At 35.9% G+C, this 23894-nt stretch overlaps 1 protein-coding gene across 1 annotated transcript; it reads left to right on the forward strand.

The window, feature by feature from the left end:
• Window positions 1-4878: 4878 nt before the first annotated feature.
• ALB (albumin) lies at window positions 4879-22660 on the forward strand. The gene is made up of 15 exons (XM_060654884.3): window positions 4879-5011; window positions 5787-5844; window positions 6973-7105; window positions 8805-9016; window positions 9590-9722; window positions 10549-10646; window positions 12710-12839; window positions 13772-13986; window positions 15170-15302; window positions 16597-16694; window positions 17746-17884; window positions 18472-18695; window positions 20149-20281; window positions 20900-20965; window positions 22496-22660. Exons 1-14 carry the CDS (start codon window positions 4933-4935, stop codon window positions 20939-20941), a joined length of 1827 nt encoding a protein of 608 aa, XP_060510867.1. The 5' UTR covers window positions 4879-4932; the 3' UTR covers window positions 20942-20965; window positions 22496-22660.
• Window positions 22661-23894: the final 1234 nt, after the last annotated feature.

The raw sequence follows: 23894 nt of genomic DNA on the forward strand, positions 1-23894 counted from the left end.
CCTATTTCACCCATTCCCCCCTACTTTTGGTAATCATCAGTTTGTTCTCTAGAATCTGTTCTTGGTTTGTCTCTCTCTCTCTCTCTCTCTCTTTTTTCCCCCTTTGCTCATTTGTTTTATTTCTTAAATTCCACATATGAGTGAAATCATATGGTATCTGTCTTTCTCTGATGACTTATTTTGCTTAGCATGATACTTCTAGCTCTGTCCATGTCATTGTAAATGGCAAGATTTCATTCTTTTTTATGGCTGAGTAATATTCCATTATATGTTGTTTGTATGTATGTTTGTGTATATATATATATGTATATATATATGTATATATATGTATATATACACATATATGTATACATATATGTATATATATCTCACATCTTCTTTATCCATTCATCTGTTGTGTTAGTTTTTAAAATTTGAGTATAGCTGGCATAAAATGTTCCATTAGTTTCAGGTGTATGATCCACTAAAGTTTCAGCAGAGGAATATTTTAGCACTATTAAACTCTCAGCAGCATATTCATTTGTTTGATTTCCATTTGTAGTTATTATTATAAAAGAAGAGTTACTGGCATCAGTTTCAAAATACATGTTTATAGATTTTATTGGTTGCTAACTTATATGAAGAATGAATAAGCATGGCTTTCAGGCATTAGCTATATTTTTCTTGAAATGGAAAAATGATAAAAAGATATGAGAAAGTGTCATTTTACTTATATAGTTTAGGCAAGTTTAAAGGATCTTTTTATTTCTTAAAAATGTCAACCTGAACTAGGTAGAGAGTGATGCGTGAGGAGCCATTGGGCAGGTCAGCAATGAACAAATTCTCAACTTTGGATCCCAAAACCTTAACTTCATGTATTCATTCTACCTTCTACCAGTCAGGCCCTTTTCTCATTTTATAAGACTGCTACCTTGGAATATGAATCAGAGAATGTTCAAGGTGAAGGGTTCTTAAAGATAATTTAATCCAACTTGACCCATATGGCATGGAGATATATATGGATATGTGTGTTCGAGTTTGGAGCTAGAAATTCACATTGAACTGAATTAAACTGCATAGTAAAGAGTTGTGAAATTCACAGTAAATTCCACAGGATCAGTGTACCATGAGGAGAGGCAGAAATAGGGGCCCTTCTGTCATGGGAGCTTTGGAGAGGGAGGGACTTAAAAGATGGAACAAGCCAAAGATAGTTATGTAGTGTGGTTATTATAACATAAATGTTCTCCTTGTCTTCTATGAAATCTCCAGCAAATTCTGTATTTCTCATTAATGCAAGTGGGTATTGGGGGGGGGGGATTGGCTTATGGAGGGAGATAAGGGGACAATTGATATTTGGATTACAATTTTTTAATTTGCCTTCAGAAATGTCTGTGTAAGTCTATACATTTTGAAAATTAATTTTCTGAATTTCTAATGGGAAATGTATTCTTCACAAGTGAATAAGAAATTAACTCAGTTAAATGTTTCAACTGGTTAGTTTGATGCTTCATGGTCTTTCACTTGTCTACTCTTCTATACTCCTTATGTAGCAGTGCAGGCCCTTCGTGTCAGCTAGAACCTGCATATGTCCACAGGATAGTAGGAAGAAGGTTATGAAAAGATTTCCCTGTCTCCAATTTTCTCTCCAAATGGATCCAAATTTCTCATATTTTGGAATGACTTACGTGTTTGTCTCTCGAAAGCTTCTGTTAAAATACTGAGGCTATTATTGGAGATGTTTTCCACATTGTTATGCATGCCTCACTTTATTTCAAGAGAAGGTAATCCAGTAGTAGTCATCTATTATAGAAAGAAACAGCATAAGGGCTGCACTAAGAAGATGGCCAGATGGAGGGAAACTTGGTTTGAATGACTTGGTGAGAAGCTTCAGGAATCCCAGAGGGTAGTAGAAAGGTATACATAGGTTTAAAGTTATGATGAAGGTGACAAGGAAGTGAGGGACTGGTCCAAAGAGTTGTTTCATGTGCTTCAAAACTTCCATTTCTATCTGGTAAAAAAAAAAAAAAAAAAAAAAAAGAGCAAAACAAAGAAGAAAAGGGATAAAGACTTAGATTTAATTTCCAGGTATATTTATATTTCAACTAAGCTATTTTTCCTGTTCTAAATGATCAGTATACTATTCTTTTCATATGAAGGAATTTTCTTACCTACTTTTTAACTTCTCTTTTTAAACTTCTCCCACAAAAATGGGAAAATGTCTAAAAATCATTGGAGCTAGTTTCCTATTTACTTAGAAACTAGATTCTGTAAGCCATATTTATAACTTTTGGTTTAAACATTTACATTTACTCCCATGCCAGAGTCCTTTGATGACTAACTAAACATAAGAGTTTAAAAGCTTGAAGAACAGAATATTTAGAAAAACTAACAAATATGTGGTTTTATTCCTTTCAATATAGAATGTACATGCAGAACTAATAGAAGATAAATGTAGGAATTCTTACTTTGGGAATCCACAAAATATAAATGTTCAAGTGTTTCTTATTAATTAAGATGTATTTTAAGCATGCAGATACTGTTAAGAATTAAATATTTTAATTTCTCAGCCATCTACTAATTTCTCATAAGGATATGTCCATGGAAACACCATATTGGTACCGTAAGGACAAATTCTTTCAGGCATTTTCAATTTTATATTTGAAAGTTATGAGGTCTTTATAAATATGGGAAAATCAATTCTAAGTTTCTAGAACCATGATGAATTTGATTTTTCTTTTGTGATCTATATTTACCATCATATTACAATATAGTATTGCCGTGTAAAGTAGATGGAGAGACTAATATTATTTTCATTTGTTACATCAAAGAACATGCACAAAGTGTATGTGTGTATGACAAAGGCCTGTTTTTGTGATTTAGCAATACAATTATATCCAATGATGAGGACTGCCTGTTTGACCAAGCCTTCCTCAAGGACTGATAGAAAAGAAAAGCTAGGGTTGCAACCTGACTTCAAATAAAAGATGCTTACTCTCTTGGAAGACAAAAAAAATTACATATAATTTACCAAAAAAAATTATTTTTTTCTATTTACAAAGTTAGAAAGTTATAAAATAGTATTCTTTTTAAATTTTCTAATATAAGCTTTTGGAATTAAAAATGGTTTTCTAGTCTATTCTATTCCATTTCTATCCTAATGGGAATAATTCTACAGGAAGATATTCTTTGATTTCTTTTTGTCTGTGGCGTGAAAGATAAGTATAGCTCCATTATTCAGCACTCTCTGGTGCTACTTAAGAAAACTCCGTACCTATCCATCTATCATCTATCTATGTATCTATCATCTATTACCTATTATCTCCTATTCCTTATCTAGGATCTCCTCTTCTGTGTTTGATTATTTAAATAGCACCCATACCTGAAAATGACATAAAATAAAATATGATCATAGAAAGTGTATTCCTTTCATCATGTGGTTGAATAAAAAAGGTAATGCTTCTCTTGGGGTGTTTGTTAGTCTCTATGCCTCCGTGTGCCATACGACACTTGACTGCCAGTTTTGATCGACTTGGTTATTTAATTAAGTGAAATAACTGGCTTGAAACTAATTATTGCTTTGTAGTGTCAGACAAAGTCAATTTTCCTACTGGTTGAAATTTGTGGTTCTTTATCTTTATTTATTTATTTTTTTTAATTTTTTTTTTTCAACGTTTTTTATTTATTTTTGGGACAGAGAGAGACAGAGCATGAACGGGGGAGGGGCAGAGAGAAAGGGAGACACACAGAATGGGAAACAGGCTCCAGGCTCCGAGCCATCAGCCTGGAGCCTGACGCGGGGCTCAAACTCACAGACCGCGCGATCGTGACCTGGCTGAAGTCGGACGCTTAACCGACTGCGCCACCCAGGCGCCCCAAGGTTCTTTATCTTTAAAGCAAAAGGGCAGAGATAGAACAGCCCTTCACAGGTAGAGATCAGAATCTTGGGCGGGAAGAGTCATGTTTGCTTTGTTTTCAGACATAATGTTAAATTTGTTTTGAAATAAAAATAACATTAAAGAAGAACATGTGACTTTTTTTATTAAAAGGAAGAAAGGAAAAAAAGTGTGAAGCAGGGATGGAAAGAATGTGATCCCTGGTGAAGGTTTAGGATTCTTATAACCTCTAGAGGTTTAATCAAGGCTCAACCTGCCCTGTGTATATTTTTATGGCAAAGATTGTCATTACTGTCACTGTGCCCATTTTCTTCCCCATGTCTCCTTAACTGAAAATTCTATGAGATATGCCTACAATGCATCTAAATATCCTGCCACAGGACCTGAATCATTTGTGGACCAGAGCTGGGATAAGAATGTAGACCTTCTGGACATCCACTTTAGTTGCTATTGTGGCTGTGGCTTTTTCTTAGCTTGCATCTGAGGTAACATCAACTTTTTTTAAGACAGAACATTTCAGGAGAATGAGAATGACATGGAAGCCCTCTTGTGTGTGTGTATGTGTGCGTGTGTGTGTGTAAATTTTTCATTACTTGATGATAAAAACATAGCTGGAGTTAGTAATAGATACAGTTCAAAGCTTAGCTCTTTTAGTAAGTCTTAATTTCTAATTTAAGTCATCGATCTGGTTAGAATTTTGCACATATTAAAAATTAAAATATTCAAATGGTAAATCACAAATAAAGAACATGGTAATGAATAATAGGGACAAATCATTTAAAGTCTTATGTAAAACTTGATGTTTTACATAACTAATGAATTGACAAGGTCTTGTGGAAAAAACAGTTCCAGATGGCAAACATACGCAATGGATTTAGTCAAACGATTTTTTTTTTTGGCAAGAATAATATGAATTTTGTAATCAGTTGGGGGCCAATGAAATACCAAGATGAGTCTGGTTAATAATCTACAATTATTGGTTAAAGAGGTATATTAGTGCTAATTTCCCTCTGTTCGTCCTACCTTTTCTCTTCTATCAACCCCACAAGCCTTTGGCACAATGAAGTGGGTAACCTTTATTTCCCTCCTCCTCCTCTTTAGCTCTGCTTATTCCAGGGGCTTGACTCGTCGAGAAGCACGTAAGAATTCTATTTTCCTATTATTCAACCTTTGTTTTATTTTCCTAGTAAAAGAATGGTTTTAGAAAACCCTGCATCTTTAAAGAAGTGTTTTCCGTTAACATTTATTTCCAGGCTGTGATGGTATTTTATATTTGTGATCCCTTAGGAAGTTATCTTATTAATATATTTCTAACATCCTAGGTGAAAAAAATGGTGAGAATTGTTTAGTAGCTGTAATTTCCTTCTGCACATGAAGGAGCCGAGAGTGACTTCAACTTCACAGAATGTAGTTTAATGTTAGAATTCATAGCTCCACATTCCCAAAGGCCTAGGTACTGCACGTTGAGATATAAATAGATAGATAGATAGATAGATAGATAGATAGACAGGTATAGATATGAAAAAACCCCAAAACAGAAACAAAACCCAAAACCTGTGTTGTTAATCTTATAAATAGAATTTATATTTTTCATTTCAGACTGTCCTCTCAGTAGCTTTTAATGGACACTGCAGGAGCATTAGATCGTATCCAAGTTTGAATATAAAGCTATAAATATTTAACAATTTTCATGATTTTTCAAATAGTATCTTTGGTGATAGAATAACTCTTCCATTTTAATTCAGAACAAATAGTTCACCATCATCCTCAGATTTTCTGTAGGGATCAGAGGCCAAGGTTTTGGAGCAAATGACTGTCTAATTTGCATGGAGAGAAACACAAAAAGTAACATTATAACTAAGTTGTTTTCTTCAGAATGTAAACAAATCTTTTTTTTTCTTTTCTCCTTTTCAGATCAGAGTGAGATTGCTCATCGGTTCAATGATTTGGGAGAAGAACATTTCAGAGGCCTGTAAGTTAAGATATTGAAGAGCCAAATTGAAAGTTTCTAATAGAGTTGGTTATTATTCTAAAGATCTTATATTCCCATATCATCAGAGTCCAGGCTCTAGAACAATACTATCCAATAGAATTTTGTGCATTGATGGAAATATTTTATATCAGTGCTGTTCAATATGGTAGCCACTGGCCACATGAGGCTACTGAATGTGTTAAATGTGGCAAGTGCAACTGAGGATCAAAAATTTAAGTTGCATTTAATTTTAATTTATTTAAGTCTATACAGTTACATGTGGCTACTGGCTACTTATATGGGACAGTGTACCTCTGGAATGCTTACATAACCTGCATGGTGGGAAAGACTTTATTATATGGTTTCTTTTGGTGCTCACTTACTAAATTCCTTTACCTAGCAAATAGGTCTGTGGCTCTTGAGACCATTTTAAAATTATTTAATCTAATAAAAAGTGAGAAAATAGTTTATGTTTTAAAGGTCAATTTCATGCTACAGTCTGATTAAATGAGAGACGTGTGTGTGTGTGTGTGTGTGTGTGTGTGTGTGTGTGTGTGTGTTTTATTTATTTTTTTTATTTTTTTAAATTTTTTTAATGTTTATTTATTTTTGAAGGAGAGAGAGACAGAGTGTGAGTGGGGGAGGGGCAGAGAGAGAGGGAGACACAGAATCTGAAGCAGGCTCCAGGCTCTGAGCTGTCAGCACAGAGCCCCACGTGGGGCTTGAACTCATAAACTGCGAGATCATGACCTGAGCCGAAGTCGGATGCTTAACCAACTGAGCCACCCAGGCGCCCCTGTGTGTGTGTTTTAAATAGACAAAGTGCCTGTGTAATGTCCCTAGTCCTCATAATTAGACTTATTTAGAATACAGTTTGCTTGCCTGCTCTGTTTGTGCATCTGCTGACATGCGTGCCCATCTATGTAAACATGGCATAAATATATGTCTTCTTTGCTTAGACAGCCACATATGGCTTCAGATAATAGCTGATGTGGATAGACTTTCTGTCTAATAGTAAGTTGTATAAAATATAGAACATATACAGATACACGATTTGTTGTTTAGCATAGCAAACTACTTTATATTAAAATTTCACCGTGTTTCATGTTTCTATGTCCTTTGTTTCAGGGTACTGGTTGCCTTTTCTCAGTATCTCCAGCAGTGTCCATTTGAAGATCATGTAAAATTAGTGAATGAAGTAACTGAGTTCGCAAAAGGATGTGTGGCTGACCAGGCAGCAGCCAACTGTGAAAAGTCACTTGTAAGTACATTCTGATTTTGACTATCATTTCTTCTTTTCGGTAATCCTGATAATTTCAAAGGAAACTATCCAAGTTTGGTTTCCTCAATTATTCCTTTGTAAGCAAGTCTCAAAAGCAAGGCTAGCTTTTGTTTCTTCTACAACAGAGGTGTTCTAGCTACAGCCAGAGGTTTAAAAACATTTCTTTATTAAGACCACACACAATAGTGATAGTTTATTTGTTTCTTTATTATTTGTATTCAAGCTAATTAACATATAGTGTAGTCTTGGCTTCAGGAGTAGAACCCAGTGATTTCTCTCTTACATAGGACACCCAGTGCTCATCCTGAAAAGTGACCTCGGTAATGTCCATCACGAATTTAACCCATCCCCCCACTCCCCTCCCTTCCATCAACCCTCACTTTGTTCTCTGTATTTAAGAGTCTCTTACGGTTTGCCTCCCTCTCTGTTTTTATCTTCTTTTACCTTCCCTTCCCCTATGTTCATCTGTTGAGTTTCTCAAATTCCACATATGAGTGAAATCATATGATACCTGTCTTTCTCTGACTGACTTATTTTGCTTTTTCATTGCCAACTTCTATTTCTTCTTTAGTGATAGTGTATTTAAATGGAAATTTGTTATTTGTAAAAGTCTCTTTTTAAAATCTGAAGTGTGCTTTCTATCATAGAGGCTAATAGTGAGAGCATGTTTTTTATCTTCAGAAGGCACTCATCTGATTTCTGTGTCAATTTTGTTACTTGGGTAAAATGATAGTATAAGTATATAGTCCTCATTTTAGGGATAGTCATATTTTTACATACAATAAACAATCAGGGCGTTTATTCATTTTGAAGAACTTAGAACTTGTGGTATTTCTAGGTAGGTCTTCAATACAGGGAGAGGTTTGTTTCTTTCCCCATTCAATCTGTATATACCTTGCTGGGGGCAAGGTCAGTTTTTATTTATCAGTGAAGGCTTCCCTTCTCTTACTTCCTTCTTTCCATGTATCTTCCCCTCCAGGTAGAATCGGTACTTTAACTCAATATTTTTAACATGATCTTAGGACTCTAAATATGACTTCTAGAAATATATTTGCTTTGCAAATTAATTCTGTCTTCAGCAGTTTATTTTCCCTGGAGTTCCAGTTACTTTCATGATAAAAATTAAGGGGGACAGAAAGAATACATTTAATGGAATGTGTTTTGAGACAAATGTTTCTAGAATAAAAAAGATCTATATTTTCATATAATAATTAATAAACAGTAAATTGTGTAACTCTTCAGTTTTTGAATGGCATCTACTTAAAAGCTGGACCCTCAGAAAAGAGCAGATCAAATGAGAAACTCTCTGAGTATTTTCTTTCCTCATGTGAATTCACCTACTACTTACAAGACTATTTTCCCTTGATTTTTTTATTAGCTCTTCCAGCTTGTAGCCCGTAGAAATAGGAGCAATGTTCATTCCTTAAAGCCATTGATTGTCTTGTTGCCTTTCCTTTTTATTCACTGTCAGTAATCATGTGATGGCTAATTCCTGCAAAAATTACATAGATGGTCAAATCCTGGGAAACTATCTACACCTGAGGAAAAAAGTGGATGTTAAATTTACATGGTTTCCTAACCAAGGTTTACCGATACATGAAACTTTTTAGACTGCTCTTTGGGTGCAAAGAAAACAAAGTACCTCCCCATGATTTGAAGTCTGCTCTCTTCCATTTAGCACGAACTCTTTGGAGATAAACTGTGTACAGTTGCCTCTCTTCGCGACAAGTATGGTGAGATGGCTGATTGCTGTGAGAAAAAAGAACCTGAGAGAAACGAATGCTTCCTGCAGCACAAAGATGACAATCCTGGCTTCGGTCAGCTGGTGACCCCAGAGGCTGATGCCATGTGCACTGCCTTCCACGAAAATGAACAGAGGTTCCTGGGAAAGTAAGTAATAAGATTTTTATGCTGCAAAATGAAACATTAGGAAATAGATCAAGGCTTATGATAACAATTGCTACCATAAAAAACATTTTCAGCATTAAGGCTTAGAAGCTTTCATTCTAATGATAATTTTCAAAGAAGTTATATTTGATACTACAAAATTCTCCATGATAAAAAAATGTGATCAAAGATCTTTTGGAGTTCATTAAAACAGGACATGTTCTGTATAAAAAACTGAGATTGAGGTCTGTTAAAATATTATGAAGATATGTATTTATTCTCAGAGCTGATTTTGTTTTAGTCAAAAACATTATATTACTAAAATTTAACCATGTTATACATGTGTGTGGGTATATGTGTGTACATATATATAAAACTTTATACATATATAAATATATATATAATTTATATGTACAAGTTTAGCCTTTTCATGGACTTACAGAATGACAAAGTCAAGGTCATCGTGTGCAAATTGAGATTAACTGGTAAATTAGATGAGATTGTTGATTACAATTGTTCCTGTAATATTGTTTGCTGCAGAAACATGACTGCCTGTTTTTCTTTTTAAACATATAGATACTTATATGAAATTGCCAGAAGACATCCTTACTTTTATGCCCCAGAACTCCTTTACTACGCCGAAGAATACAAAGGAGTTTTTACAGAATGCTGCGAAGCTGCAGATAAAGCTGCCTGCCTGACACCAAAGGTATTCCTCGGAACAGGAGGGCCAACTCATAACCAAACCTCAGACTTTGCACATCATATGGCTAGATTTAGGGAACGCCTGTCTCTGATACAAACTTCTTTACATGGACAGAAAAGCCTCCCTCGCTCGTAACTCCCCCAAAGATCTTTCACCCTCTTTGAAGACCTATGACCTCCTCATTCCTCCTTCTCAGATTTGCCATGGTGGATCTGATAGAGGAAATCACTGTGTATGTGTCTAAATATCCTGCGTCTTTTATGGCGTGGGTCACTACAGTGACATACAGAAACTCATCTGTAAAACTGCACAGCAAGGGGCCACAGTTTTGTTAATCTTTTCACGAGCCTTTTTTCTACTGGGTAGGGAATTCGAAGCAGAGAATTCAACTGCCTCTAGAAGGCTGGGTTTATTCACCCATTCCATAAATATTTATTATGGACTGTATTCTCTAAGGAGCTTATTGATGTTGTGAGAGTTGGTGGAGGAGGGGTTGAGATCAATTGTAAGTGAAATTAAGAAGTCAGAAAAATTGTATTCCCTGGGATATTAGTGTACTCTGTGCCTCCACATTTCCCTTCAGGTCCCTTTTCCCTGGTGAAGCCTCCATGCTGTTTCTTAACCACCTAGACGCTTACGCTATGACCAGACTGATTGTCCTCCTCCTCCATAGCAAAATAACTATTTGCCAATAGTAAGCACTTGGGAATTTAGGTGTAAATGATCTCTTTAAAATTCCATGTGGCACAGTCTCATCTGAACTTATGAAGGGGTGTTTTGCGTAGAATTTTCCTTTTCTAATTTTTCCCAAATCATTTCTTTTTTGCAGGTTGATGCTTTGAGAGAAAAAGTACTGGCTTCATCTGCCAAAGAGAGACTCAAGTGTGCCAGCCTCCAAAAATTCGGAGAAAGAGCTTTCAAAGCATGGTATTTTATTTTATTTATTCATTTTTAAAAATTTTTTTTTAACATTTTTTAATTTATTTTTGAGACAGGGAGAGACAGAGCATGAACAGGGGAGGGTCAGAGAGAGGGAGACACAGAATCTGAAACAGGCTCCAGGCTCTGAGCTGTCAGCACAAAGCCCGATGCGGGGCTCGAACTCATGGACTGTGAGATCATGACCTGAGCCGAAGTCGGCCACTTAACCGGCTGAGCCACCCAGGCGCCCCCAAAGCATGGTATTTTAAACTTAGTTTGAATCTTTGTAATGATATAGATGATTATGGTTCAGATGACAAAAATGTACATTTATGTGGCACCTTATGTGATGCTTTCACATGCATCTTTTCGGTTGTTTAAAAGGCAGAAATCAACAGCAGTGAAAATCAGAACATCAGTGACAATTCCTCATAATTTTTTTTATCATATTTTTTCTAAGTAGTCAAAGAATTTAGAGGGTATCTTTTTTTGTCTTTAAGGTATCTAATCTCCCACTTATTTATAAAAACTAAAGATCCCTTTCTAATGATCCAGTATTTTTACAGAGCAGTAGTGTCTTCTACTTAATTTAACCCACCCTCCCCATCAATTATGTGGAAATATTTGTCCTTTTATGTTCTGATAATTAAATTTAGCCATCGAGGTTTTCTTATAGCTTCAGCTCTGTTGTGAATCTTTTGTTTTTGTCGGGGCCTCTGTTTTTACATTACTTCGTTGGTTGAAGGAACATTCTTCAGTTTCTTTTTTTTTTTTAACGTTTTATTTATTTTTGAGACAGGGAGAGACAGAGCATGAACAGGGGAGGGTCAGAGAGAGGGAGACACAGAATCTGAAACAGGCTCCAGGCTCTGAGCTATCAGCACAGAGCCCGGCTCGGGGCTCGAACTCACGGACCGCGAGATCATGACCTGAGCCTAAGTCGGCCGCTTAACCGACTGAGCCACCCAGGAGCCCCCATTCTTCAGTTTCTAAGCCAAGAGAAATCCCCTCTCCCCTATCCCTCACATGGTAGTCAACAATGAATCAACGGCAACAGGAGAGGAATGAAAATAATAGACATTCTGCGAGCTCTCTAGATACCATCACTTGAGCTATCTTTGCCTGCCGTGTCTACCACCACTCCACCAAAATCAACTAACTCAGTAAATAAAACAACCCCAACAGGAAATGATAAACAGTTAAACAGGCTGTGATTGGTCTGGGGGAAGAAGAAGCTTTGAACAGATTTCGGAGACTCTGACTTGATTTGGGAAGGCATACGGATATTCGCCTTTTACATGTCATAGAGTTTAGACACTGTGTTGGATCAATTTCTTGGTGAAAGTATGCTTAATCAAAATTCCCTCATTTTGTAGAAGTTATGAATTTCTTTTTTCTCAGACACCTTTAGAAGTCAGGGAGCTTGATTAAAAAAAAGATAACAGGAGTTTGCGTGGCATGTTCCAGTTTGTAAAATGTTTTTGCATGGATCAACTAACTTAATCCTCACATCAGTCCTGCAATTTAGCATGCTGTTGTGACTGGGTAGAGGCTGAGTCTTGCCTAGAGTCCCACTTCTAATAAGTGATAAAGCCAGATTGAGAAACCAGGTCTGGGCTCCAAACTTGATGCTTCTCCACATGTTGCCTATTTTATTTCACTTTGTTTTTTAAAGATTTTATTTTTAAGTGATCTCTTCACCCAGCGCAGGACTTGAATTTACAACACTGAGATCAAGAGTCACAAACTCTTCTGACTGAGCCAGCCTGGTGTCCCTTATGTTGCCTCTTTTAGAATCTCTTCTTGATTTTTGTTTTTATGAATGGCTGGACTTCTATCCAACACACACACTCTTAAAATGGCTAATTCTGCCCTAAAGAAACATTTTGTCCTAAGATAACCGTGTGGTTCAGAACTAGCATTAAAAAAAAAAAGAACCAACAAATTTTACAAATTATTTCTTTATGCTATTTTGTCCTGAATGTTCTTGGTTCAAGTAGTATTTTCCTAGTGATTTCACATAAAATATTGCATGTTATTAATGTTTGGATGGGAAATTTTCTTCTTAGGTCAGTAGCTCGTCTGAGCCAGAAATTTCCCAAGGCTGACTTTGCAGAGATTTCCAAGTTAGTGACAGATCTTGCCAAAATCCACAAGGAATGCTGCCATGGTGACCTGCTTGAATGTGCAGATGACAGGGTAAAGTATACTCTTTGCTAACACACATGGTTCAGTTGGTAGTATGAATTTGCTCAGTATTATTGGTGAAGCTGACAGTGGGTTGAGATTGTTTTCTATGCACAATCTGCTCAATTCTTTGCCTGCCTTATGGTACTTTTTTGTTGTTGTCGTTTATTTAAACCTGGCCACCTCACTCATGAAATGATCTGATAAACGCATTCCCTAATTTGTAACCCTTTCAGTCATATTCTGAGAACAAAGGCTTACACTGAAGTAGGACAGCTGGTAGAAAGGTAGATTTCAAAGAAAACTTTTTTGGGAGGTGGGTGGAATTGGAGAAGGGCTAGTTGCTAAAGAGATCTTTGGAAATTATGTAATTTTTTGCCCCTCTATATTCTCTTAGTTAACCATCTTTGTTAACTATGCAAATATTTAGCATGAGATCTCTTTTCCCCAAACTTGAAAATATGACCAAATACCAGAATCCTAATCTCTCAGGATACTTTCTGGAAAATTTAAGGCAAATATTTTACATGTGTAAATAGAAACTGTGACTATGGTCTTGACTAGTTTTTCAAAAATATCTTACATTTTATTTAGTTATCTGGTTTCAAAATGCCTGTACTTAATTTGAGGGAAATATTTGGAAAAATAGTACTGAGTTTTAATTTAAAAATTTAAATGCCTTAGTGGTAGAAATATAAAATTAATGGTAACCAATATGGGCCCCTGTTACTGACCGGTCTTTTGTAATCAAGTGGAAATATTTTAGTAATTCTATCCGAGTCTCTAGTCTTGGGAGCGCAGACTGAAAGTGTTCATGGAAGGCATGTTGGCATGTGTATGGTCTTAGAATACAATAAAGATGTTTTGCCAACATAATAAAGGTCTGAGGAGAAAGTGTAGTGATGTCAATTTACATTGAAAAATTTTTATCAACCTGCTTACAGGCGGATCTTGCCAAGTATATATGTGAAAATCAAGATTCAATCTCCACTAAGCTGAAGGAATGCTGTGGTAAGCCTGTGTTGGAAAAATCCCATTGCATCAGCGAGGCGGAAAGAGATGAGTTGCCTGCTGACCTGGCCCCATTAGCTGCTGATTTTGTTGAAGATAAGGAAGTTTGCAAGAACTATCAGGAGGCAAAGGATGTGTTCCTGGGCACGTAAGTGGATAAAGAATAATCCCTCCACAGTTTTTCTATGGTCTCAAGATACAGGAAGAGATACTAGGCTTTCCTTTGGCATTGCTACAATTTCTGTGTTGTCTACAATACTTCTTAATCCTTCCCTCTTCTAGTTTTTAAGTTTTTTTTTTTTTGGAAAAAGTTAATTAGTTTTAAAAAGTTATTATAAACGAATACATACTTATGGTAAAAACTCAATCAACAGAGAATAGGGAAGAGGAGGGAAGTAGTAAAAGTTTCTATCCTTGCCCCCATTCCATTCCTTTTCTCCTCAGGGATATTTCTGGAAATACCTCTAGGAACATTTGTATATACATAAATTATACACATAGTATTCATTCAAAGAGCATTTCTTGAACTTACTACAATACATATGTGTGAATATACATAATACATCTTTATATCTCTGTATATCTGTATCTATTTATCTATCTACCATTTATCTATCTATATAAAAAATATAAAGAGAAGTTGGAATCTGCTTTATATTTGGTTGTTCATAAAGTCTGCTTTATACTTGGTTGAACAGACCAGAAATAACAGTAGCATGGCAGGGCAGCATGAAATTCTGTGACAAAATAAATGATTACATATAGTCAGTAAGTGGGGTGTTAGACTTTGCATTTCTGTTGTTGGATTATAACAGTGTAATGTGCACTATGTATTTTACGTAAAGATTAAAGATTTTATTCATGCAGTGGGGAAAAAGAAACAATTAAGAATATATCTCTATTTATCTATCAGAACCTTTTTGAGATATAGTCCAAATTATAAAAAAAAATACATAATAAAAACAGGGGTCACTCATCAAACATTTAATATGTGCCAGACAGGGTATGCTTTGCATTGATTATGTCATGCATTTCTTGCAACCCACCTTGTGAGATAGGTGCTGTTATTATCTGCATTCTACAGAGAAGGCAGCTAAGTCTGTAATAGTTTTAATAAGTTGCTTAAGGTGATATAGTAAAATAGGTGACATAGCCAGGATTTGAATGCAGGTAGCTTTAGTTCTGAACCCCAGACTCTTAGTCATTAACCTTCCTTGCATGGGGTCTAGTCGAACTCAGATCTTTGGGATATGAGTTACTCTTGAGGCTAGTTAGGTGATTTGTCTTGCTCATTCGTCCAATTAAATCTATTTTATTTTCATCTGAATTAGGTTTTTGTATGAATACTCAAGAAGGCACCCTGAATACTCTGTCTCATTGCTACTGAGACTTGCCAAGGAATATGAAGCCACTCTAGAGAAGTGCTGTGCCACCGATGATCCTCCCACTTGCTATGCCCATGTGGTAGGTTTCTCAAGGGAAAAAAAATGGAGCTGTCTGGCTGGTGATCCTTCATAATGAGAAAGAAAAATAATGCAAGAATGTAAATTGTTAAATAGTGCAACTTATATCTTTTCTTGACATGGCTTTAATTCTGTGCTCTTAAACATTATAGGAAAAATAGATGGCTAATAAGACTTAGAATAGGCTAGAAGGGAAAGATCTAAAGGGTGCAACCTCTAATTTCAAAAAAATCTTGACCATGCTTTTTTCTTTTTTGTGTTCCTGGGAACAAAATAAGATAAATATTAATGTCAATTAAGGGACTTAGATATATAGTTAACCGGATTCCAAGATTGATCAAATATCAAGAAGTAGAGTCTTAGAATGTTATCCAGCTGTACATTGTTTACTTTATTGTAAATGCTGGTAAACAGTGGTTAATAAATAGTTTTATATTCCTTAAAAAAAGAATTGGCATCTTAAGGAAGACTGTGAGATCTATTCACCTAGAATATTTTCAAAATTTTTGGAAAAAGTTTAGGAATTGTCTTACAAGAATTTATGTAAGGAGAGAAAACCTGTTCTGGAGGATTTTTGCCATATTTAGCCATCCCCAACAGATTGTAACATGTTTAAGATAGTTAGCACTCCTGGCACATATAGTGGTTTCCAAACTTCAGAATCAAAGAAAAGTCATTCTTTGCTCTACCAAGAACCTACTCTATGCCAAGTACCATACTGGAGTCCTTGACCAAGGTAAAATCTCTTATCTCAGGGAGCTCAGAATCCAACTAGAGATATGGTTTAATGATAATGATACATAAAGTCATAGCCATCATTTATTGAGCTTTTATTATCTTCCAGGTACTGTTTTAATTGTATTAACTCAGGTGGTTTATAGAACAATTCTCTGAGGTGAATGCCATCTTCATCCCCATTTTGTTTATTTATTTTTCTTTTTTTCTCTTATTTTTCTTTTCTTTTCTTTTTTTTTTTTTCATCCCTATTGTAGAGGTAAGGGTTCTGAACCTTGGATATGGAAAGTAAAGTTACATAGTTAGAAAATGGGTCAAGTGGCCTGGCTCAAAAACCAGCAGTAGCACACCAGAGCCTGAGTTTCTTAATCCCTTTTACTATACAGTCTCACCAAATAAAATAAATAGTTTGAACATATTGTAATAGATTTGGCATCAAAGATCTAATTAATGACTTTGGGCAAAGGGTGGAAGGATCTCTTTCTGCCTAGAAGGATGAAAAGCAACCTTCGTATGGTCCTAAGGCAGAATTCTGTCAACACAATTCTGTTCTCTTTCAGTTTGATGAATTTAAACCTCTTGTGGAAGAGCCTCACAATTTAGTCAAAACAAACTGTGAACTTTTTGAAAAACTTGGAGAATATGGCTTCCAAAATGCGTATGTATTTTTGTTTATCGGCTGATTATTTTCTTGATCAATTTGTAATTTATTAAAACTTAATATAGATACAATTTATCATAGAGATTTTAATCACGAAAATACAGTATATATTTCTCATCTCTCTCCATAAAAACTGAAAAACTGGAGGAGGAGACAGAAAATGGTTAATGGGATGGAGAATCCTATGTTTGAGTGTGGTTTAAAAAATTGGTCTCTTGAGATTGGAAAGGAAAATACCACATCTTGGAATATAGGAGCTGAGGATGCCCCTTGAAGGTTAAAGAATAGCTTATGGGCAAACAAAATACAGTGATGCTTTACAAAGGAGGAAATGGTAGGCTTTGAATGATAGTAGCTCGAGAAGTAATATATAAGCCGATGGACAAATGTCCTGATCTACTAGAGCCTTATCTATGGAGCTAAAGACAAGAAGAGACACATCATTCAGTAGATATTTATGTTAGCACTCTTCTAACTATGGGTATTAGGGATAACAACAACAATGAACCAGGTATAGTCTCTTCCTTTTAGTAGATTATAGTCATATATGACTTTCAGTGGTGATTGGAATTCTGAGTAAATGATTACGATGTGCTAGGTATCGTGCCAGGTTGATTGCGTGCTTTTTAAAAATTTTAATTTAATACTTGTACCATCCCTATTGAGTCAGGTATAGTTTCTCCCATTTTATAGATGAGAAAATTTATACATATCTTTCAAATTTAGCACAAGGCTGATATATATTAAGCTGTCAGTAGGTTTTATTGAAAGAAAGAAGCAATTAATAAATATACTAGTGTCACCGAATTCTAATAAGGTCAGTCACTTTCTTAAGAGTATACAGCACAGGTGGAATCAAAGATAGGCTTACCTAGTTACTCAGGACAAGGTCCTCCCCCATGCTATTCCACTGACCTGGATATGGAGATAATTTTATGAACAGAAAGTCATTTTGTTGGTTTTGGCTAAGTGTTCTTTGTTTGACCTGCTGTGTTTGAGAAAGACAGTTTCTTGCCTGGCTGAAAACACATGGATTATTTTGTTACAGGCTCTTAGTTCGTTACACCAAGAAAGTACCTCAAGTGTCAACTCCAACTCTCGTGGAGGTCTCAAGAAGCCTAGGAAAAGTGGGCAGCAAGTGTTGTACGCATCCTGAATCAGAAAGACTGTCCTGTGCTGAAGACTATGTGAGTCTTTTAAGTACAATAAGTTAAGCGTGATGAATTTTTGCCGTTAGACATTGACAAAGCTAACTTTCAGAAGCAGGGTGGACTACATGTGCTTGCATGCACATGTGTGTATGTGTGTGGTAGTGGCTGCCAGGACTTGGCCACTTATATTACCCAGGCCATCACAGTGAGAATTTGTATAAGATCCCCAAAATGATAACTTGTTTTGAAAAAAATTCCATGAGTTTTCAATGTTTCCCCTGGCATTTAAAAATCTTTCTTAATCTTTTGGGTCTTTTTTTAAAGTATAAGACTGTTTCCTTCCCACTCCAACACATATCTCAGGACTCACATCAAATTATTTTAATCATTATTTTCTCAAGTGAATAATTCTTAAAATGTAGACATATTTAAAGGAGAAAATACTTTAAAAAGTCTCTTATTACTTGTAGTTCTAAAGATAAGCAAATCGCTACCTCAAATCAACCTTGGATTCAGTCTTGCTAGTTAATATATAACATGTTTTTTCGTCCATTGGAAAGTAGAGGTTCATGGAAAACTTTTATTATGCTTTTTCAATTTTTGCTCTTCCACCTGTTCTTTAGCTGTCCGTGGTCCTGAACCGGTTGTGTGTGTTGCATGAGAAGACCCCTGTGAGCGAGAGAGTTACCAAATGCTGCACAGAGTCCTTGGTGAACAGACGACCATGCTTTTCTGCTCTGCAAGTCGATGAAACATATGTTCCCAAAGAATTTAGTGCTGAAACATTCACCTTCCATGCAGATTTATGCACACTTCCTGAGGCTGAGAAACAAATCAAGAAACAATCGTGAGTAGTGTTTCATTACTGTAAGCATTTATCATTTTGAGAGTGAGAATTGTAAATTGAAATGAGTAACTTTTTCTGAAGCAGTGATTATATTCCTTAGAAAAGAGTATTTAATTAAGTGTTGGCCTTAGTAAGCTGATTAAAGTGTCAAGAATAAAATGGATAGCTTTTTGTTTTCCTAGCAAAAAACCTCTATATTACAATCTTGCCTACAAATCATTCAGAATAATCTTGTGGATAAAAGCTGCAGTGGAATAATGTTTTAAGATGAGTCCAGTAGAAAAAGATGAACAGTTAACTGATACATTTGTGCAAAGAGCAAGTTAGTTAGTAGAAAGAATTGGTGAATTTATTTCTAGGCATGAATGGCTATTTTAAGTTTGTTCTATGGCAGCCAACAGACAAGGCAGATCCTCAAGATATAACTTTTGAGAATGGAACTTGGGTGGAAACCATCTAGAAAAATGAGTTCTGAGGCTTGATGCCCTATTGATGTCACAGGAGTTAAAAGTGCATGACATTTAGCACCGTAAAGTTGCTATCATCTCTCGAGGTTCTAATCATAGTCATAGATTTACGAGTAATATTGCAAAACTTATCATACCCATGTGACTCTCTCTCTAGTACTATTATCTCTGCAGATGTCAGTGAAAGAGAACCATCACCTCCCAGAAGTTTGATTAGTTTTATTACTGATGGCCTTCCCAGTATTAACTGAATGGAGTAAATTTCACAGACCAAATATAAAGATTCTTAGAAACTTTTTAGATGAAGTCCAACAAGACAATTAAACTTTTAAGGATCAGTTTTAGCTCTTAAATCACTATAAAATTCAATTCAATATTGTATAACTTCTAAAATGTGAAGAATGTAAAAATGCAATGACCTATCCTTTCTAGACATTTACGGTAAAGAGATCTATTGATTTATTGAGATTTATTGACACTAGATGTGCTGAGCAATTTACATTGATTATCTCATTTGATCCTTCCACCAACCCTAGGAAGGAAGATTTTATTCTCATTATGCAAATGAGAATATTAAAGCTTATTGTGGTAAGCCTGGGCCTCAAGCTCAGAATTGCCTCACTCCAAGACTTATAAACAATAATACAGCTATCTTTACCATCTCCATTTTTCTTTTTCCTTTTTTTTTAATTGAAGTGTAGTTGACATGCAATGTTACATTAGTTTCAGGTGTACAACATAGTGATTTTACAAGTCTATACATTCTGCTGTCCTCACCACAAGTCTAGCTCCCCTCTGTCACCACACAACACTGTTACAATACCAATGACTGTATTCCCTAAGCTGTCATCTTTTATTCCTGTGACTTATCCATTCCATAAGTGGAAGCCTACATCTCCCACTCTCCTTCCATCTCCATTTTTCTTTATGTGAGTAAACTTTTTTCTGATTTTTATCGTTCTTGTTTTGTTTTCATTCAAATGCAGTGCACTTGTTGAGCTGTTGAAACACAAGCCCAAGGCAACAGATGAACAACTGAAAACTGTCATGGGGGATTTTGGAAGCTTTGTAGACAAGTGCTGCGCAGCTGAAGACAAGGAGGCCTGCTTTGCTGAGGAGGTGCTGGACTTTCTTCATTTTCATATGGCTGATTTCCTTTGTTGTTATGTTCGATCAGGCGAGGGCTTAGGGCTTCATCTATCTTAGGGATACTCTGTACATTTAGGATCAGAATCTTATTCCACATACAATTACCCAACAAAATTACTTAAATAGCTCTTGTTTTTGTTTTATCTCCTGCCTCACTGGAGCATATTGGGAAATGTTTACAGTATTTGTTCTGTTTCCAAAGTTGTGATATTTATGAATATAGATAGATATTTGTGAGGCTCAAGTCTTTGGTAGAGATAGCATGAAGCCAGAACACTAATTTATTTAAACATGTTCTTGAAAAATGCTGGTTTGTAACTTGGTTGAATCTGAGTTTGATTTTACAGGTTAATGGGGGAAGTTTATATTTACTGTTTCCCTCTATGACTTGACAGTAATGTTTTTATTCCTTTGGAAACAGTGGATGTCAGTAAGCTTCCTTGTAGATATTCTAGTACTAAACTGGAATTAAAGAATGTGATGCATGTAAAATTAGTTTGTAATCACAAAAGGCTGTGTAAATGTTAATTTTTTATCCTAATAGTGACGCTAATATTTTCCCCAAATCTGTCATTTTTCTTTATTTAGGGTCCAAAACTTGTTGCTACAACTCAAGCTGCCTTAGCCTAAAACAACACAATCACAACATCTCAGGTAACTATACTTTGCATTATTTTTTTTAAAAAAGTAATTATAATAGTTATTTTTAAAATAGCAAAGGTTGCTATTTACCAAGAGCCATATAGGCCAGTGCCAATCACTGTTCTAAGACCTATATATATACTAATTTATTTAATTCTCACAATAGTTGTCTGAATTGAGTGTCATTATTTTTCCTGTTTCACAGATGAGAAAATGAAGGCACAGATCACAGCATAGTTTCCATAATTTACCCAAGGACCACCCAGCTAGTGAGAGGTGGAGCCACAATTCAAAATCCAAACCAAAGCTTGAGAATTAACCACTGTCCTGTTCTGACCTATTATGACATAGTAGACAGAATCACTAAACCAAATGATGGCTCAGCAGTGGGGTACTTAGGTATTAGGCTGGACCATACGCAAATGCATTTTTTAAAGATAAAAACCAATTGCATAGTAATGATTTCACATGGTGCAACCTAATAGCCCAGTAACAAATTAATTTCATTGGAGAATATGATAGATCTACTGTACGTGAACTTGCACTTTATAGTGATTAATTTGCTACTAAGGTGCACTTCAAAATTTAAATGTTTAAACATCAACATGTTTCGGTGATTTGGGTTGTAATATTTGGGGGAAAATTAAAAAATAGAATCAACTCTCTTTTTTAATTTGTAAATCATTTATTTATTTATTTATTTATTTATTTATTTCATTTTATTTTAGACTGAGAGAGTAAGCAGAGGAGGGGCAGAGGGATAGAGAGAGAGAGAGAGAGAGAGAGAGAGAGAGGAGAGAGAGGAGAGAGAGAGAGAGAGAGAGAGAGAGAGAGAGAGAGAGAGAGCCTTAAGCAAGCTCCACACTCATCATGGAGTCTTACAGAGAGCTTGGTCCCACCACCCTGGGATCATGAGTGGGATCAAGAGTTGGATGCTCAACCAACTGAGCCACCCCGGCACCCCTCAACTCCCCTTTTTTTTTAAAACAAATTGTCCAACTATTTTCTAACATGAATTTATTTTCATATTTTCCAAACTGACTGTAAGGCCTACCACCTCTACTTGGTTGTCACTTACTCTCTGCCCACTTGATAATACCTACATATTGTGCATTCGGATGAGGAAGTAACTTTGTATCTCTGTAAATTTGACCTTTTCAAAACGTGATTTGTTTTATTGCTAAATGGCAAGAATTTCTTCTGAAAGGTATTACTTTGAGAAGGCACTTGTTTTGTTGGTCATTAACGTAGGTAACAAGCAGGAGTTAAGTAAGTGACCCTGAGGAAGGATGATGAAACCTGGGACCTTGAAGCCTGAGGAGCTTATGACATCAGTGATGAAGTGAGGACTTTACAACACTTATCGGTGTGTCCTCTCCACCAGCCCAACAGAAGAATCAAGAGTCCAGGACAGGCTGAAGGGCTTTCATTGGTAGAAATTGCAGGAAGGCAATCTAAGCAATTTACTATTCACTTGAATAGGTTTGTCAAACACATGCCATTTTACTAACAGTATTTATATCTGTCTTTTCGTTTTTTCAGCCTGCCCCGAGAATAAGAGAAATGAAGATCTAGAGCTTATTCATCTGTTTTTCTTTTCTGTTGGTGCAAAACCAACACCCTGTCTAGAAAACACACATTTCTTTAAACATTTTGCCCTTTTTCTCTCTGCTGTAATTAATAAAAAATGAAAATAATCTAACATAATTGTCCGAGGCTGTTATGTTTCACAGATGAATCGCCATCGTGAAAATTTTTGTAGGTTCTGTACAAGTCCCACTGGCCTCTCTTTTCGCACTTTAGTCTTGTTCTTTGGAGGCTAATTGATGAAAAGAAACATGAATATTCTCTTGAGTCATGGATTATAAACATTCAAAGCAATATTTTAACATTATGATCATTCTGAATGAAAAAATGAAAACTAGTATGGGCAAAGCCATGAGAACATGGCTTTTCAGTACTCCGAGGACTAAGAAATGTGAGGGACAAAGAAGTTAGAGGTAATTATAAGGATGGCTAATTGAACTGAAAAAAAAAACAGGCTAGATAGAGATTTAAGGCAGTTTACGATGACAATACATGAAGTGTAAGAAGTTTAAGCAGTTTGGAGAAGCACTGTTGGGGGAGGGGACAGAAGATCTGGACAAAAGTACAAGAGAGAGTGAGCCAGATATATAGGAGTAAGGGAGTGCAAGAATTGGAAAGTAAAATGTTCTTGTAAAAATTGAGATGTTATACTCAATACCTAACCCCTTATCCCTGTTCCCAGAGGCAACCACGGATACCAGAAATTATCTATGAATTTATATACTTTTTAAAATGAATTTACATACCTAAAGTCATTTATAGCCTTATTAGTTTTATTGTGCTTTAGGAATTTTTATAGAATTGGTTTCATATGTACATGCCATCCACAACTTGCTTATTGTGTCCCTAATAATGTTACTTTATAGTTTCATTATAAGTATGAAGCTTACAAAAGATTTTAGTACCAAGTTAAAAACGGATCCTTCCATTTCTGGAATGTTTCATTCCACAGTCCCCCACCTCCCTATCCCTACCCATTCTCACCCACCACTTTAGCCTCATCACTGACTGTATCAAATACTTTTCCACACTGGAAGTAATCATCACAAAGGTGGGAGAGAGCCCAGAAGGGGAGAAGTGGAGATGGTAGGCACTGGCCCATCAAAGGCCCAGGAGGCAGATCTAGAAATTTTGAATAAGATGTTTTCATAGAACTGAACCCACACGGGATAAAGTCTGGGGGCCCTGTCTGGATGGCATTGCCACCTTGACACTGAAGGAGGACTTCAGACTTTCGGAAAAGACCCTATGAAACATTGAACTCCCAGAGTCTGGCTTCCCTGCTTCCCAAGGGGTCAGATTCCCCCAGGGAATTCAGACATTTGAGCCTGTGTGGTCCAGGAGCCCAAGGCCG

This window comes from Panthera onca, chromosome B1 (genome assembly GCF_046562875.1).
Source record: "Panthera onca isolate mPanOnc1 chromosome B1, mPanOnc1 haplotype 2, whole genome shotgun sequence".
NCBI classification, from domain to species: domain Eukaryota; kingdom Metazoa; phylum Chordata; class Mammalia; order Carnivora; family Felidae; genus Panthera; species Panthera onca.

Coding starts and splice junctions, on each gene's coding strand:
- ALB (XM_060654884.3), top strand. CDS start 4,933: ATGAAGTGGGTAACCTTTATTTCCCTCCTCCTCCTCTTTAGCTCTGCT. Junction 5,845..6,972: donor GAAGAACATTTCAGAGGCCT/GTAAGTTAAGAT, acceptor CCTTTGTTTCAG/GGTACTGGTTGCCTTTTCTC. Junction 9,723..10,548: donor CTGCCTGCCTGACACCAAAG/GTATTCCTCGGA, acceptor TCTTTTTTGCAG/GTTGATGCTTTGAGAGAAAA.